General features: G+C 43.1%; 2 protein-coding genes across 8 annotated transcripts in view; one reads left to right on the forward strand and one right to left on the reverse strand.

Annotated features, from left to right (window-relative positions):
- The first annotated feature begins 372 nt into the window (after positions 1–372).
- Positions 373–19,370, forward strand: part of selenop2 (selenoprotein P2) — a 224,777-nt gene continuing 205,779 nt past the window's right edge. The window contains exon 1 of the mRNA XM_052088792.1: positions 373–387. The gene's annotated coding sequence lies outside the window, so the exon portion shown is untranslated. The remainder of the gene's footprint in view (positions 388–19,370) is intronic.
- Positions 16,857–19,370, reverse strand: part of rnf220a (ring finger protein 220a) — a 112,723-nt gene continuing 110,209 nt past the window's right edge. For all 7 annotated transcript variants that reach the window (XM_052088757.1, XM_052088760.1, XM_052088756.1 and 4 more), the window contains 2 exons: positions 19,189–19,263; positions 16,857–18,845 (listed from right to left, as the gene is read on the reverse strand). In XM_052088757.1, the coding sequence (XP_051944717.1) occupies positions 18,774–18,845; positions 19,189–19,263 (147 nt within the window). In that variant the 3' untranslated portion in view covers positions 16,857–18,773. The remainder of the gene's footprint in view (positions 18,846–19,188; positions 19,264–19,370) is intronic.

Here is a 19,370-nt window from a genome sequence, read left to right on the forward strand (position 1 = left end):
TAGCAAATCTAAGTCATGCTGAGTCGTATATATATTTAAATATATATATATATATATACTGGCGGCCCGGTAGTCCAGTGGTTAGCACGTCGGCTTCACAGTGCTGAGGTACCGGGTTCGATTCCAGCTCCGGCCTCCCTGTGTGGAGTTTGCATGTTCTCCCCGGGCCTGCGTGGGTTTTCTCCGGGTGCTCCGGTTTCCTCCCACATTCCAAAAACATGCGTGGCAGGCTGACTGAACACTCTAAATTGTCCCTAGGTGTGAGTGTGAGTGCGAATGGTTGTTCGTTTCTGTGTGCCCTGCGATTGGCTGGCAACCGATTCAGGGTGTCCCCCGCCTACTGCCCGAAGACGGCTGGGATAGGCTCCAGCACCCCCCGCGACCCTAGTGAGGATCAAGCGGCTCGGAAGATGAATGAATGAATGAATGAATGAATATATATATACTTTTTACAAAAAATGTATATATATATTTTATATATATACATATATATATATATATAATTTTTACAAAAAAATGTATGTATATATATTTAAATATATATATATACTTTTTACAAAAAATGTATATATATATTTATATATATATATGCGTGTGCATGCGTACGAGCGGCTGTGCGATGCTTGCAGAGGCACGCCATTTGGGTGAGTGTGCGCGCAAGTATCTCAGAGTGAACCCACGCAAGCAGTGACAGCATCCATCGCCGAGCTGTCGCCCTGGCAGTCCCCCGCCGTGGGAGAGGCCTCCCGCGGCGGAATGCCTGTTGCCATTTAAGCACCATTACTACCTGCCGCTGCGCCATTCTCCCCGGCCTCTTTTGCCTGGGGTTCATATTGGATTAGAGCTGTAAAGCCTTGCGTTTCGTGGGCCTGGTTTGAATGTAATTGGCGGGGTGGGGGGTGGGGGGGAGGCAGGCCCCTCATTCCAAACTCAGTTGGGGGCTACAATCACAGGCTAGCCCTAGCCTTTGGGCTGCACCACCAGGAATTTAAAGAGGGCACCGCAGGGGACGATATCAAACACCCCTGTCTTCGTGGGATCACCGCAAATTACACTGCAGGAGCGGGAGCACACTCGGTCAGAAACGCTCTCGTCATCGCTCGGTCAGGACTCGATCATGATGTCAGTCGATCAAGCGACGTGCTCGCTTACTGAGGCCAGAAGCAACTTTTGGCAGGGAGTCCTGAGTTTTGACTTTGACTTTTGAGGTCTGTGCAGTAAATGCTCTCAAAATGTGCAGTGAATGCTCTCAAAATGTAAGATTTTGATGTGCCTTGTCAGGTGTGAGGACTAGCGTGTCGACTGAAATGCAAGTCCAAATCATGCCCCACTTAGCGGCAATCGCATGAAGACGAAACCTGCACAAGCGAAGGTCAAACTTGTTGCTCCACACCGGCGCAGACAACAAGTGGCTTACTGACGCTGCCAAAGACAACAAAGAGGCTCTGACTCAGGATGCTCAAGTGAACACGACCTGTAATCTCTCATGGGGGGGGATCAAAGTGTGTAAAGAAGCGCTGAAGAGTTGGAGAAGTCCGTAAGTAACGCCAGTGAGGGTGGGGCCGTTGTTTATATAACAAAGCTCGGCTTGTTTGCGAGAGCGTGCGTGTCACATACGGGACGTGCGGGGAGATGCAAACTATCGTGTCCATCTCCATGGAGACTGCATGTGTGTGTTGACATGTTCCCAGTGTGTATTCCCAGTGTGTGTGCGGGGGAACTGAAAGTGCACTTGTATCTCAACTCGTGTCAGTGTGGATGGATGCGCTTTCAACTGGAAGCCACACTGACAAGCCGCAAAGCCGCGCTGGGCTTTCCGACGTGGGTCATGTTGAATTAGCGCTCACAGACCGATGAAAGCCAGCGTCATGTCACCCACATGCGGTTCGGGCTCGAGTGGGGGGGACACACACACTTTGTCTTTGTGTGAGTGTCTGATGTCGGATTCGGCATCCGGTGACTCTCTCCTCGCGCTCTCATTTTGTACTTGTGCCTGGGCTGCAAATATTATTTTAAGGATTGGTTCATTTGTTGATTCCATTTGTGATTAATCAGCAAATCTGATTTAAAAAAAAAACAACAAAACACCATCGTGCTCTGCCGATCGGAATTTGCACCCGGCATTTCTCTCAGTCCACCTTGATCAGAATGACAGCGTTAAATGAGTCATCACTGATCCGCTGACATTTCTCAAGAATGAACCCAGAGGGAAATCCAGTCAAAATGGGAGAAGGAGCAGGTAACGTGCTCAGCGAGATAGCCAAGGCTACGTTTGCACTCGCTTTCAGTGAATGAAACTCTCAGGAAAAGTTGCACATGTGTACTCTACCCCCCTGGCCCCCCCCGCCCAAGCCTGTGCGTGCCCACAACTCCACATCATCAAGGTACACATTAAAGAATCAGCGTGTCGCCTGAACAGGAACTCAATCATTTCGTTTTCCTCTGATCAGGTTCAAGATCTGATCTTCTGATTCATGAGTAATCACAAGTTCCCATGCAGTCCTGTCTCCACTCTTCACCTCAAGCGTGCATGCGGGAAGTGGAGGGAAAGCCCCCTGAAACGCCGCCGTCCGTTTGTGTGGCCCGAGAAGCTCGAAATTAAGAGGTTCCCTCATTATTGAGCAACAAAGTACCCGTGTTGGACAAACTTTGAATTGGTGTCAGATGTGTCGTATCCAATGTGTCAAACGGATTCAAACGTGATTTTTACTCGAAGGGTTGACTTTTACAGAAGTCATGCGATTCCATAGTTTTGACCTGACCTGATGTAAGAAATCCAGCAAACCGGTGACGCCTCTATTGACCACTCTATTCATTTTCACAGACTTCTTAGCGGACATGCAGCCAGGGAAAACCACCAATGAACCCCCTGTGGATCCCCTTAATAATCGGGGACTAACTGATGGAGACAAATCCAAACGGAGGAAGCAGACTGCAGTGGGTCTGTAGCAGGCCTGCGACGGCACTGGCTAAATGCGACCCCACCCCCCACCCCCTCCAGGGACTATTAGCCCCTAGCCCATTAGCAGTGGAAAATGGAAACTCAGCGGTTCTCGCTTGCCACTTGTGTCATTTTGAAAATGTCACCTGAAAAGTTTGTGAATCAAGAAGTCGGTGGGCTAAAGCTCAGGAAAAGTAGCAAGACAGCAAACATTGGGTACACTGCACGGTTGAAAAGAACCCCCGTCATCTGTCACTCCAGTCAGCATCGATATCAGATTTCACTCACTGGCCACTTCATTCAGGGCAACTTTTTTTTGTCCATGAATGAAGTTAAAATCGCTTGAGCAAGAGCCAAAAAGCCATTTTAGACATGGTTATGGCCATTGAATAGACTGTCCTGAAAACCTGGTCTCACCCATTTTTTAACATGCATATATTTTACATTTTACATTTATTTGTATACATTTTGTCTTCTACTTTCTCCCTTTCATAATTTTGCTGCTGTAAACTAGGAATTTCTCCATTGTGAGACAATTTCATTTTCTTATCTTATCTTATTGTGACCGTTGAGATAGATCGCAGTGTGACCATCGCACATCATCCTCAATATTGCGAATCCTGAAGGAATCCATTTACAGAAGAACGTACAACCCATCACGTTGCAAAGACCTGATTGAGTCTATCAAAAAGTCGAGAAATAACTTTACTGCGTGGTCATTTCAAAATAATGACAAAGAGAGAGAGAGAGAGAGAAATGCTGTACCATTTAGGGCATTTAGTTTGGCACCCATCCAGTGTAACCCCGCCTTTTAGGATTTAGTGTAAACACACACACACACGCACATAAACACACTCATACACACACAGAAAAATGCACAGGCATGGCTCAAGGCACGTCTTGTCGATTCCCTTGAGAAAATAACAGCCAAGTGACTCTGTAATGCGGAAAGGAAGCGTTCGGTCTTGCTGCCGACAAACTTCAAAGTGGCCGCTAATTGGCTTTTGGAGATTTTGTATCGAGATGCCGTTGCAGCACTGGCACCACAGCGCCGTCTCAAAAAGAATCCCCTTCCCTTTTTTGCCCCCTTTCATTTTCATTCTCTCTCGCCATTAATACTCAAGGAAAATCATTTCCAATTTGTATTTTCACGGGTTGTTTTTTTTTAGTATCTGAAAATTGGCTTGATGATCTGAAATATATGTGTGATCAATATGCAAATGAATTACCGGTAATTGAATAGATAAATCATTCAAATAATTTCGTAATTATGAATCCGGTTATGTATTATTCCCCAGCACTGTACATAGCTTCCTATGTACAGTGTATTTTTTTATGTCCCTTTTTTATTCTTGAGACTCTGGGCTGCCTCAGAAGAAGCTGCTTGCCTCCATCTTTCCGTTCTTCAGCATAACAAAAATTGAACTCGGCGCTGGCCCGGTAGTTGGAGGCACGAGTGAGCAGCGTACACTCAAAAACCCCCCCAAAGAAACAAAAAAAAAACAGCCTTATCTTAGCAAGTCAAAAATATCTCTTTGTAATTATTGATAGGCGGCCCGTTAGTCCACTGGTTAGCACGTCGGCTTCACAGTGCAGAGGTGCCGGGTTCGATTCCAGCTCCGGCCTCCCTGTGTGGAGTTTGCATGTTCTCCCCGGGCCTGCGTGGGTTTTCTGCGGGTGCTCCGGTTTCCTCCCACATTCCCAAAAAAATCCATGGCAGGCTGATTGGACGCTCTAAATTGTCCCTAGGTGTGAGTGTGGGCGTGGCTGGTTGTTCGTCTCTGTGTGCCCTGTGATTGGCTGGCAACCGGTTTAGGGTGTCCCCGCCTACTGCCCGAAGACGGCTGCGATAGGCTCCAGCACCAAAATTGACAATTTCGACCAAGGTTTGTCAAACATCTCAAGACACCCGAGAAGCCTTTTAAAATGTGAAAGCAAATTTGCTTTGTTGATGAAACGCTAAATCTTATTTGACTTCATTGCAGCTATAACACTGACACGTCAAGTTATGATGATGTTCCTCTACCTGTTTGTACGACTGACTGACATTTTTAAGAGCTGCTCTCATTTGAATGAAAGATCAACAAACACGATGCATGCCAGCGGCAAATTCACCCCCCCCCCCTCCCCCCAATATCTCTTTCTAGCTGAAAGAAGACATGCAGTATGTTTGGTTTTGCTTCATTTACATCAAACGTAAAAAACGTGACATGTCTTCCGGACATCATTATCGTAATCTGAATAAAAACTGAAGAAGTAAAACTCACCCCCGACCTTTTGTCGTAAGAGTCCATATTGGCAAAGTTGGGAGAGGCGCTTCGCCGGATTTGGATACAGTGGTTGTGTCACATAACATGACATGGCGATGGAGAAACTTGGCATGCAAAATGTTGTGGGCATTTGAACTTGGATGCGCCTTCTGAATGAATTTGAGGAGCTTGCGCATAACTCAGGTCTAGTCAGACCGCACGCGCTGACGACTGCTGTCTGGGTCACCAATGTAAGCCTTTGACTGGAACCTCTTTTCCAAGCTCAAAGTAATTTCCTGCCACTCTTAAATGTCTTGTCTCTCGTTTTTTTTCCTCCACGGGATTCCAGGATGCCAAGCCGAAAGTTGACACTGCGATACAGCTCACATTTCAAAAATCCCGATTTCACCTCGTTCATTTTCCATTTGCCGGTTCAGCTTACAGCTGGTACTGACCCGATTCATGACGATTTCGGTGATGGACAAAAAAACGGCGTCTCTCTGTGTTTACATTGTCATGAAACTGGAATTGAACCATGAGCGATTCCCACACCGACTAACCTACAAGAGGATATCACATAAAGAACCCGTGTTTGACTTCACTTTGACTAAAATATGTTGAACAACAACAGGCGCAATTCTGGAGGGTTTTGACAACAGCATGAAGAGGACTTCCAGTCACAAGAAAAATTAGCTTCTGTCAAGAATCCTGCAGCATATCTCTTTGAATTCTTTATTGACATTCATGGTTAATTAAATTGTAGGGACAAAAACATGCTGGTGCAAAAAAAACCCACAAGAACCCAACATTCAGGCTGACATTTCCTGATTGAGATCATTTTCTCCATGTCAATCCAGTGTTTAATAACACACACATACACTCCCTGATGTCAGTTCTAATCAAAAGCTTAACTCATCATCCATTCCACATGAATCACACTTAAGGAATTCCACCAAGTCACGACGGTGAAAAAACAGCTGGCCTCAAGTTCATTTCATCTTATTAAGCATAAAATGAACGTCATCTTTATCATCATTTTTCGTTGCCTTTAGTGCCAAAACGTACAAATATGTTTTGGGTGTTTTAAATGAAAAAAAAAAATCTTAATAATGGGTAACTCAGTGGTCCAGTGGTTAACACGTCGACCTCACAGTGCCGAGACACCGGGTTCAATTCCCTGTGTGGAGTTGGCATGTTCTCCCCGTGCCCGCTTGGCTTTTCTCCGGGTATTCCGGCTTCCTCCCACATTGCAAAAACATGCACGGCAGGCTGACTGAACACTCAGTTTGCCCTGCAATTGGCTGGCGACCGGTTCAGGGTGTCCCCCGCCTACTGCCCGAAGACAGTTGGGATAGGCTCCGGCACCCCCTGCGACCCGTGTGAGGATAAGCGGATCAGAAAACGGATGGATGGAAAAATAAAAGGTTTCACACAGCTCCTCAGTAAAGGTCAAGGCTGTGGGAATGATTTCATTCTGATAAATCACCACTAGAGGGCAGGAATGGCTTTGATCAAATCTTGGTCCACACGTGGTGTGAGCGGGTGAGATCTCACGTGGCGAAGTGGCGTCTGAAGTCAGTGTGAGGGTGAGATCATGGATAAAGTTCAAAGTTCATGCATAGTTCATGCATCAGTGCAGTATTTTTCTTGTCGTGAACTCTTATTTTGAAATCAATGTGTCTTTTTTGTGTTATTTTGTCATTTACGAGGAAAGCCTTGTTTAGATATTTGAGGTATCACAAATGTTAAAAAAATTGTATCAAAATGAAAGTTCTACTAGAAATGCCTCCTTCCACCAATGCTCTTTTTCTCATTTTTTTGTGCCCGGGGGGGGGGGGGGGGGGGGTGGTATTTTCACAAGAAACCTGTTCAACTGCTGTCTACTAAAGAATGGTAAAAGGTTAAAATGTCGAAAAGGCGCCAGGCGCCGGCTTTCCCAACTTGAGAAAAACGTCCGGTATTGAATGAGTTAATGCAACTTTGACATTCAAATCTTCGAATTGGCAATATGATAATCTTGGCTTGAAAAAGGTCTTTTCTTCAGCCAAACAAAAGGGATTGTTGGCCACAATGCACGCGCCGATCCTACGTGGAGAGACGATCCCTGTGAAAGCCACGGCTACTAGTATCAAATACGCAGTTAAGACTGCACGTCGAGCCCTCGGTCATCGGACCCAGCGAGCCGATCACTAAATCACGCCACAATAGCCGTGGAGCGGGCTCATTCACGCGGGCCACATGAAAAGAGACGGAGAGAAAGAGGGAAGTCTGACTTCCACAGCTCAAGCCAGACAGACAAAAGGCTCGGGATCAGCTCGGCCTCGGGACAAATTCATATGACACTGGCACACAGGAAATCACCCAAATTGTCCATTGTCTGGGACAATATCAAAATCCCTCGGCCTCCATGCGGGTAGGCAGATGCGGGGCGGGAGAGGGAGCGCTGCGAGTCCAACAAGTGCAGGATGGGAAACGGAATGGGGAGGCTGATGTTGACAGTGTATATAACTCAAATTTATAATGTCTTGAATTCTCATCACTAATGTGCATCTAAGTTGTGAACAATCAATTCAAGAACGTGAAAACTAAAAAAAGAAGTGCGGCGTTTGAAGTTTTAATAACACACAGTGTATTGGCGTGTTCTATTATCCATACCAAATTTGCATGACTTTTCCCCATTTTAAAATGCATCCCCAATTTCCATAACAATCATTCCTTCAAACTTCAAAGTCCTGTCACTAAATACACAAGAATGTTTTTTTTGTATTTGTGTTTTCGTGTTTGCAAACTTTAAATTTCAACTAAAACAGTTATGGCTGATATTTGCCAAGCAAACAACTTCAAGAAGAACCATTGAGAATGAGTTTGACTGTGTTTACATGCGCATTTCTCTTAACTTCTGATTTTCAAATGTCCCATGAGGAAAAAAAAACTGAGCAAAGAACAAAGAACGCATGCCTTCGGGAAAGAAAAACAAACAAACAAACAAACAGTAAAAACATACTTTGAAGTCAATCGAGCAGATTGGTAAAAGTACCTCCAGTTATTAAAAGTAAAATACAAGGCGGCCCATGTGGCGCAACCCCTCCCAATGATTCCTTAACATCTGCTCATGCTGGCTAGCTGTGAACTTTAAGCTATTTTCTCTTGCGCCTCCATGGAAGAAGTCAAGCTAACCTAGCTAGCCTCATGCTAACGTATAATATGAAAACGCAATAGAAAGCTCATTAAAAAAATAGCACGGCCGCGACAAGACTTCTAAACTACGAAGCTCAGTTCCATTGAAGTTCAAAATTCAAACCCTGCTAAGTCAACTAGCTTAACGCCAACATATAATATGAATCGTTATTGAAGGCTAATTTGAAAAAATACAACAAAATACAACCACCGTTGCTCTTTTCACCCTCCTCATCGGCAGCGAGACACAACCTGAATGTTTGCGTTTGTGTGACTGGTAATGTTGTTTAATGACCAAACGATTAAATGAGCACTGAAAGAAATGCGCCGGTAAAACAATGGCAGAAAAGCCACCTGTACTACCCACGACGAAACTTTCCGTGGCAATTAAAATGCAATCTTTCCATCAATTGATGCTCACTCAAGGGATGCTTTGGTCTCAAATTTCAAATCACCTCCCCGAATAATACTCTTGCATTTTGGCAGAAGCTTTGGCAAGCTGCTAATGCACGTCTCCAGTGGGTGTGTGCCCCGATGTCGGCAAACACGACAACAGCGGCACTTTAAGTCTCCACTAACAAAGCATTGTTTGTCAAAATCTTAACAAAAACAACCACGCTCGACTCTTCCCATTTGACAAACTTCGACTTTAGTGACTGGATTAGCTCCTGTCAAATTTAAGCGTGACCTGAAGGTAATCTGCAAGGCGGTGGGCTCTCACACAAAAAAATAAGGAGCACTGTACTGTGTTGCCAAAACGTCACGTATACGACAGTAACTCTCGTTATATGACAAAAATGTAACTGGCTACACTACTTTGGACCACGTCGTGATATGTTCCCGTCAAGGCGTTATTTTTGCAGCACCTTATCTACATCTTACCATTTGGTGATGATGAGCTCCTTACAATGATTGCTTTCCTAAGCACCTTTCAAAAAAGATTAACCCAACGTTACATCGCCTCACAGTAAAGCTTTGGAAAGATTACAGGAGCCGAGTCAGCAAACAGACTCGTTCCCTGCCCGCGGTACACCGAAAGGGATCGCCACAAATTCAGTGGCTTTCTGGAAAAATCGCGAATGCTTAAGTCACTTTTTGCCGATGACGCTGCAAAATTATGTCCCATGCCTCCACGTCAGGTCTCCCAATAAGTTGGGTCGGGATTTCCTCTACACAAACTCACAAACCCTTGCCATTGACTTTATTTTTCAGATTTTCTGAGTATCTCAAATATGCCGACGCGAACAGACGATCGTTGCGTTGTGCCTTTGGAATGCAGCCGTCTCCGCACACAGGACCGTCTTTAGCCTGGTCGCAAAACGTGCGACTCACGGGACACCTGCATGATCTCAACTCAACTCTGAGGATGTTGAATGCAAGAGCCGTCCGTGTAGGAGGCCACACCAGAACAAAATGAATGAAGCTCATTGCCCGGATAGAAAACGGGAGTCTTATTGCAATTTTATGAGTGACTTCAAAATGTTTTACGATTGAATTCATTTTTGACAGCCTCTCTCGGTTTAACTCTCGAATGGCTCCGTGATGTTGTCTGTTTTAGTCGCTTTCGCCAACGTGCGCCTGATGAAACACGCGCCTCCGGTGAATTTGTCGCCCTGCTACAATAAGACAAGCAGGTTTGTTTTGCCTCGTTCCCCGAAGGGAGAAAGCTATTAAATATGTGTATTCTTTGATCATTTCCTTTCAACGTGTGGGCCAACTTGTCTGTGCCCTTACGAGTCCTTACCCATGCAAACATCATTTGCATGCAAAATGTAATTTTCGGTTAAGCAAAGCGCTTTGGGGAACGTACGACCCTTCTTGGGGAGTCTGACATCATGATGGTTCTTTTTATTTTATTATTTTAAACGACTGTCTTCTCTTTGTCCTCTGGTCACCTACAACGTCCTGGGGGGGTTGTTGATGCGGAAGCGTAGGACATTTTTATGGAGATGGTGAATAATGTTTCAAGTTGGTATGGGGAGCGTGCGTGGATTTTAAATGTTTTTAATTTTTATTTTTTTGGTGTATTCACTGGTATCAAGACAACAAACCCGTTTATTGGGGAAGGTGGGTGCACGCACCCACCAAACAGACTCACAAATTCTTACACCCTTTTATCTCATGTTGTCATCTTACTCTTTCAAGACACCGGAAACCTGTATTCCACCCCCACCCCCTATTGTACCCCCCTCCACACACACACTTACACACACACACGTGCAGGCAAAGAAGATCAAGATGAAAGAAACGCTTGATGATGGCGCGAGCAGACTTGACGTGAGCTCCTTATTTCCTTTATTTGACTTTTTCTCCTCTCACGGCCTCTTTGTCTAATACTTGATTAAATAGCATGACAACTACAACAACTAATTATCATCATAGTAAGAAGGAGTAACATGACAGTGGCACACCGCTCGCCAACTTTGCATGTTGTCTTGCAACTGTAAATCTGTGATGAAAAAAAAAAATGCCCTCACAAATGAAATCTCCACGTGTAAATGCGTTTGCAAGTAAATGGCAAAGCAACAGCCTATAACTATAAACCCATTTTAGCCCGAGGGGAACACATATTTGTATTCAGATTTTGTATTTAGAGAAATGTAGTTACTCCTCACCCACACAAAGTTAATAGAGCAATAAACAAAAACTAAACACAACTAAATCATATAAAATAAAACAAAAGCGGCGCAAGAAAAATGTGCGGAAGAAAGTAAAAACCATATGGCAAAAAAATACACAAAGCATCGACCTGGATTGAATCATAAAGCGTCATCGTTTGTTTTTGACCTGTAATTATTCTTTCATAATTATTATTTCACTAATGGAAATAGGAAATGACCAGACTATTGTTTCTTTTCTTTAAGACAGCTGCGAGGAAGAGAGGGGGGAAGGGAGAGAGAGAGAGAGCAAGGGTGTCTGATCCAACTTGGAGCGGCATAATTACTAAACAAGTATTTGAGCATGAGCAGCTGACAGGCGGCTCACAAGACAACAGCTTCAAGCAACTCAGCGGCGTCGAAGCCAGCGCGTATCAAGTTCTTCTGCTAAGAGAAGACTTTGGCTCAAAGTACAACAGGTGACACCACAACCAACAAACCAACAAGGAGAAAATGCAGCGCGCTTCACTCCAAAGGCGTGAAGCCGCAGAGCTCCGCCAAAGGGGAAAGACTTGACGGAGACAACCAAATTCACGATTAGCATTTGCGCATCATGTCAAAGTTACGCAATGTACACATACCTGTCAACTCATACGGTTTAGCCATAGTTCATACGGATTTTGTGGCGAATCTTACGTATATGGCCGTATCGCACAAAGCATACGGATTCTGAAAATTTCCGTTTTTTGTCCCCCCCCCAACGGGTAGTTCCGTTTGCTTTTGCCCAGAATGGTGCTCGTCTACTCGAATGCTTTCATTTCCGGAATACAACTCTGAACACACTAATGTCACTAAGTAGAATGATGATTAGACATTAACCAAACATTGTATTATGGAGATCTACAATAAATATCATTGAAAATTTCGTGGGGTTTTTTTCTCTGCCGTTATTTTGACATAAAATGCTTTGATATGTTATAAGGATTTTTTGCTCTTTATAAGGATTTTTTGGGTAGTTTATAAAAGTTCACAGGTATGTGTACACAGTGCAGCCAACCGCAACCACCGCTCATTTGCATTTTGGTATTCACCTCGGGCTTCATTTTGAGACATATATTTCTTGATATGTAATTCCTCCGTTACGTGTTGAAAGCTCACCGATTTGAAGTCGGTACAACTGCAAGCTTTTGTGGAAGAGGCAAAAAAAGAAGAAAAAACATGACTTATTAACCTCCTGATCATTTTCAATCAGCCAAAAATGTAAGACAGTTAAGAATCTAACGAACCGACCGAGTTTTTCCTGTGAATTTTAGTGCTGACATCATTTTTACAGACAGATTTACAAATGCCAATGCTCTGCACAGTCAAGTGTACTTTTAAGCTTTAAATATGGATTTAATGCTCTCTCTCTCACTATACATATATATATGTTTTATTATGAAAATTACCGGATTCCCCGTTACATCCGTCTCTGTCACGCGTCAAATAACGCTTCTGCGTCACGTGACCGATTACGCTAAAAAAAACCTTTAAAAAATTAGTTTTAAAAAACTGCTGGAGATCGCAAATGACGGCGGCCTTAAAAGAACGTTCGAGACAACTGGATTAAAGTTATGTCTGAATATTCGGAGATCGCCACAATAGCACTGTTGCTATTTCCGACATGCTACCTGTGTGAGGTGGGGGTTTTCTGCAGCAACGGCGACTAAAACAAAATTACGAAGTAGACTGGACATAAAACACACACTTGAGGTGTCATTGTCTCCTATTACCACGAGATGGGACCGTCTGGTTGCAGAAAATCAAGCTCGGGCTGTGGTGAGTCGTCATTTTCATGCACTTTAAATTTGCATTGTATCGTATTTTGAATGCATTAAACATTACCATCGCGATCAGGGTGTTGCGGCCAGATTGATTGTACGCTCCTTGTGTTTATTGTTATTATATTTCGAAAACGCCACAATTTTCATGCAGCTCGTAGCATATTATTTTGTTGTATTATTTCCGCCACACCTTAAATGCCTGTCTCTGAAAATATTGTCTGACATAAACCGGCCCGTGGGGCAAAAAAGTTTGGGGACCCCTGCTGTATATTGCGGAGACTGGTCACATTGCCTTAAGAAATTCTGCGTGACAAGAAGGACATTTTCACTGCCTGACAGTGACTCCATGTGGAATGATTGAGTCACTGCGGGTAGAATTATGAGATCACATACGATGGCTGGTTCTCCAACACTAACACCTGACATGACCTTCGTAAAAGCATCGTTTATAGCGCATTCAAGATACCGTACAGCACTTGTACTGGCTCTCGGTGGATTGTGCCTAATGATGTGGCTGTTGTGAGTGGGGGCAGCTGCCCCCAGACATTTACAAACGGCCATGCTGTTAAATCTCCGCTCTGTTTGAAAAGTGAACATTCAATCTTATGAATGAATTGTTATTTGCGATGAAACAGTTACGCGCGAGATTCATGGCTGGTGAAGTACTGATATTTGAGTCACGTTTGCTAATTTACAAGACCGAGTTGCTGATTTGCCATGAAATGAGCAGCCAAACATTAAAAATGGTTAAAAAATATATCATCATCATTTCACACACATTTGGCCACCCCCAGTGTGTGCTTTTGAGTTCATGTTGTTGGGACAAAAGGAAGAAAAGTTACTGTATCTTTAAATCCGCCAGATGTCGCTGCTGCCTTTTGTTTAAACTCGACGTGAACGGTGAAAACACTGTTCTGCACTAGTGGTGGGATTTTCGGCTCTTTTCCGTGGTCCGGTTCATTTGGATCGGCTGAGTGAAAAGAGCCGGCTCTTTTTGGCTCTCAAACAGCTCTTTTAACTTTAGCTTTTCTTTTAAATATTTATGACAAATATTACATTTTGATAAATGACTTGGTGAACTAAATATTGCACTCTAGTGACTGCAAATAGCAACAATTATCAACGTAAAGAAATGGCTTTTTACTTATTTTATTGAATATTAAAAAGGCTCCAAACAATAAACAAGCAACAAAATTAAACTTCAACCAACAACAATCAAACATGCTGCATCATAACAAAAATAGTGAGTATTAACTGCAACAGCAGCAATGAACAAAACAAACATAGGCTACTCCTTGCTTTATTTTAAATTTGCAGTCAACAAAACTAAATACTTCAACTTGGAACGCTTCAATTTGTCCAGTCTTTGAGAACACCCTCTCTGACGGGACAGATCTTGCTACAATGCACAATCTACTCTCCATTAGACGTAAGCTCGGTATTTCCACCAGCTCAGTGGATCAGCTGCCCTTGAAATCTGTAGTTCTTCAAGATATGCCCTAAAAGTTTTGGGGGAAAAAATTGAAAAAAATTCAGAAAAAGTTTTTTTTAAAGTTAGTTTGTAATGATGTGTTTTAAAATGAAGTTGAGTTGAAGTGTTCTTTGTAATCAAGCTTTACTTCTTTTGCAGAGTAGACGATAACAAAAGCCGCCGCCGTGAGTTACACGTAAGTCAATTTCTTGTGCAGACAAAGATGTGTTGGACATGAAACTTACCAGGGAGGTACACTGTTGGGTCTTTCGAGAGCAGGGAGCCGATCATGTTTACTGCTGCCTGGGGCAGAAAAAAAAAGTCAAAAAAATAATCATGATGGTGCATTGAACGAGTGTAAATGTCTCCTACTTTTCAGGCTGGCCCAAACTTTGACTTCAGCACCATGCAAATTCTTTTTTACTAAAATGCCTTACTATACATGGTCGTTTTTTTTCGGCTAAAAACGGCTTACTATACATGGTCGTTTTTTTTTTACTAAAAATGCCTTACTATACATGGACGTTTTTTTTTTTTACTAAAAATGCCTTACTATACATGGTCGTTTTTTTTTCGGCTACAAACGCCTTACTCTACATGGTCGTTTTTTTCGGCTAAAAACGGCTTACTATACATGGTCGGTTTTTTTTTACTAAAAATGCCTTACTATACATGGACGTTTTTTTTTTTTTTACTAAAAATGCCTTACTATACATGGTCGTTTTTTTTCGGCTAAAAACGGCTTACTATACATGGTCGTTTTTTTTTACTAAAAATGCCTTACTATATATACATGGTCGTTTTTTTTCCGGCTAAAAACACCTTACTGTACATGGTCGTTTTTTTTCCGGCTAAAAACACCTTACTGTACATGGTCGTTTTTTCCGGCTAAAAACGCCTTACTATACATGGTCGTTTTTTTCGGCTAAAAACGGCTTACTATACATGGTCGTTTTTTTTACTAAAAATGCCTTACTATATATACATGGTCGTTTTTTTCCGGCTAAAAACGCCTTACTGTACATGGTCGTTTTTTCCGGCTAAAAACGCCTTACTATACATGGTCGTTTTTTTCGGCTACATACGCCTTACTATACATGGTCGTTTTTTTTCCGGCTTAAAACGGCTTACTATACATGGTGTTTTTTTTTTACTAAAAATGCCTTACTATATATACATGGTCGTTTTTTTTCCGTCTAAAAACGGCTTACTGTACATCAGGGGTGTCCAAACTTTTTGCCAAGGGGGCCAGATTTTATGTGGTAAAATGTCGGGGGGCCGACCCTGGCTGACATTCTTTACATTGAACAACAATATTGTTCAACAAATTTTAGTAAGCCAGTCTGTTTCACATTTCCATTTTTATTTTAATTTCAACAATCTTAAGAATTTCTTTTGGTTCATTTGAAACAGGTATATCACATGCAACTGCTTATTCACTTGACTTTTTCTAAAACAGAAGTCTCCTGAGTGCACATTGATTGATTTGAAACACAAAATGTATCACCATGACTTTTCAATAGTCACAAAACCTTTGACTCGAACAACAGGGAAATGAACAAGCAATACACATATCCACAACTGCAAGGATCATTTGAAATATGACATATCAGTCAATATAAACACGGAGTGATGTCTTGTTAACTCGTGAGTGATGTCCTCTAGTGTCTAAATGCTATTACTCATTCAGTGAATGCTATTACTCATTTAGCCACTAGAGGGAAGCAGTACTCTATGAAACATCACTCACCAGTCTACGAGACCTCAGTCAATGCAACACGTGTTCCATTGCGCCCAACCTGCGGGCCAGACGGCACTGACTTTATGACAGGGGCCGAGGGCCGGATGAAATTCGACCGCGGGCCGGATTTGGCCCGCGGGCCGGACTTTGGACATGCCTGCTGTACATGGTCGTTTTTTTCGGCTAAAAACGCCTTACTGTACATGGTCGTTTTTTTCGGCTAAAAACGCCTTACTATACATGGTCGTTTTTTTCGGCTAGAAACGCCTTACTATACATGTTTTTTTTTTTTTACTAAAAATGCCTTACTATATATACATGGTCGTTTTTTTCGGCTAAAAACGGCTTACTATACATGGTCGTTTTTTTTTCAGCTAAAAACGCCTTACTATACATGGTCGTTTTTTTCGGCTACATACGCCTTACTATACATGGTCGTTTTTTTTTCCGGCTTAAAACGGCTTACTATACATGGTGTTTTTTTTTACTAAAAATGCCTTACTATATATACATGGTCGTTTTTTTTCCGGCTAAAAACGCCTTACTGTACATGGTCGTTTTTTTCGGCTAAAAACGCCTTACTATACATGGTCGTTTTTTTCGGCTAGAAACGCCTTACTATACATGGTCCTTTTTTTTATACTAAAAATGCCTTAATATACATGGTCGTTTATTTCGGCTAGAAACGGCTTAATATACGTGGTCGTTTTTTTCGGCTAGAAACGGCTTACTGCCTTTTCTACATGTAACAAGTGAAACAACACCCTCAGAGGCCGATGATTCCTTTTTTTTTTGCCAGAGGTTTTACATTCGTTATTATCAAGCAAGGGGAAACAGACAAAAGAACCAAATGGGTCATGTGAGATTTACAATCATTTAATTAATGTCAAATGTAATTTACAAACGGGAAAAACGTATCATTTCCAAGAATATACAAGACACAAAATAATTGTGACATAATTCATTTTGTGCAATTTGTCATCTTTGGGGCATATTTGAATCCATCAACAGAGCCAGGAATGGCACATGAGATCCGGGTTACTCTCTGCGATTAAAGTGTTCTGGGAGGTTGTCAGATACGGAGTGAAGAGACAAAAAAAAAAATGTAAACAGTGGAATTCGAGGAATTGCCTCGTGCCCACTTGGTCCAGGTGTCGTGGTGATATGGGGCAAAGGTGCGTTTCCATGGTGGCACAGTGGATTGATCGGATTTGTCACAATGAAGCTTCCAAATCCTATTAAAATGTTCACAAACAGAATTTTTTTTTCTTCATATATGACGACCCAGGGTTTGTCAACAGGACCACTCGTGTTACTTAAGAATGTTTTATTTTCTTTGTTTTGTTTTTTTCCTCAGCATTTTTACCATCAATACAGACACCACAGAATACATAGTTTTACAAACACAAAGCGCACCACCACCTCGGGTGCTGCCATCGGAGGACAAGGGGTGGGGTGGGGGGGTTAAGCTGCGGAGTTGTGGCCGGTTCTGCACGGGCCACACTGCATTTTTCCAGAGGCTTCCTCTCAGTGAGCTGGAAAAGTCTGGTTGTCCCTTTTTTGACCGTTGCGGCATGCAGTATGAGAATGAAGGAAAATGACTTTTGTTGTCAGAGAGTCATTCGGTTAAAACGTAAGGAAGGATCCGCAGCTATTCTCAAAGCGTATAGAGTATTGGGAGCAAAGAGCAGCAGCTTCATCGCCCTGCTTGCTTGACATGAATTTGGGAGTCTTGGGATGTCGGATGTCACTCCCAACCAGAAAAACAAACAGAAGATCATCACTTGCCTCTTTTTTTTTTTCTTAAGCGCTACACTCAATTATCGGGAGGTATTCTGTCAAAGTACACCTAAATCTTGACCAGCTATTTTTGAGTCGTCTTTTTTTTCTGTACAATGAACATCTTCAAACCATCTTGTTTTGGAAAATACAGAAGGCTTCTTTTAATTTCAGCCGTTTTTTTTTGTTGTTACCTAGACCCTTCTGACTAAAAACACAACTTAAATATTGTACACTCGTTTATGCATTTGTGTTGTGTGCGTGCGTGTACTCCACATTGTTGAAACTCTAACTTTGTAAACGTACACAACTGTAATGACATGTGGTTGGACTGCATCTTGAATGGGCGGGGATTTTTAATTTTTTTTTTCCTGAAGAAACCAAAAAGGAGTTTTATCTCGGACAAGAGGTCAAGGAGGAGTCCACCTCAGGGAAATGACTGGGGAGATTCTTCTCAGTTGGTCAGAAAGCTCAGCTGTCACGGACAGGCCTCTTCTCGAGTTTTCTTTCTGCATATAATAAGGGAAACCAACAACAACAACAACAACAGAAAGTTTTCCATCAAGTTGAATGGAGTCCACTGGGATGTTGAAAAAGAGTCAGGGCACATGGTTCCAGTCTTGGAGGTCGGCTCGTTCAGAATTTGCTAACATGTCAAGCTCCGGTGGAGCTCAAAGTTCTCAGCAGGACAAACGTAGGTGAGTCAAGATGTGTCAGGATGTCTGCTGGCTAACAGGACATCAGTAGATGACACGCAATATTGTGGAGGACTGTCCAGCCCCAGCCCGCCCTCCCCAGTGTTATTGTGGCAGCAACAGACGGTGAGCGCTGCTCATGTCATTCGTTCATTCGAGCCAGTTCAATTCCCATAACTTTCTTTTTTTGTAAGGTTTGGCACCCGACAACCTGGTCCACAGAATTGCCGGGCAGGGGGAAACAAAACGACGACAAGAATGAACTCCACGGTGGTGGCTGAGGCTCGGAGACCGGGCTCTTTACAAGTAGACGCGTCGTAGGTCTCCGGGGGAGGTGATGGTGTTGCACTGAGGACACAGCTTCTTGTTCCCCTGCGGACAACGGGCGAAATAAGACAGGCGGGTCAACTTCAGCTCGCGACAGCGCCAACTCTACTACGGTGCGGGTGGTGCGGGCTGCCGGATCAGTGACGGTTGCGGTCCTCACCGTGTCTGAACAAAATCTAACGGTGACGGCAGGGTCCTTGGAGGTGATATGCTAAAGCTAACAGGAAGTCTGCCATTTTGAATTTTCTTTCAAAGAAAAATGACGCCATCGTTTTAGGCTAGCAGCTTTTGCGCACGAGACGGGAGGTGTCCTTTTGACATAAGAAGGATGCGAGTGAAATATGTACTGATTGATGCCAACCCCTGCGCGTGGCGTGTGGAAACATACCAGAGTCCTGAGCCAGCATTCTTCACAGTGGACATGCCAGCACTGTATGGAGGTGAGGGGCATCGTGTAGGAATCCTGCAGATACAGAGAATGGACGGGTTGACGCCACGTTCATGCGACACAATAAATGGCCGGCATCTCGCGAAACTGACCAAAAACAAAAAACAAAACCAAGTACAAAG

Source organism: Hippocampus zosterae, chromosome 15, assembly GCF_025434085.1.
Source record: "Hippocampus zosterae strain Florida chromosome 15, ASM2543408v3, whole genome shotgun sequence".
NCBI lineage: Eukaryota > Metazoa > Chordata > Actinopteri > Syngnathiformes > Syngnathidae > Hippocampus > Hippocampus zosterae.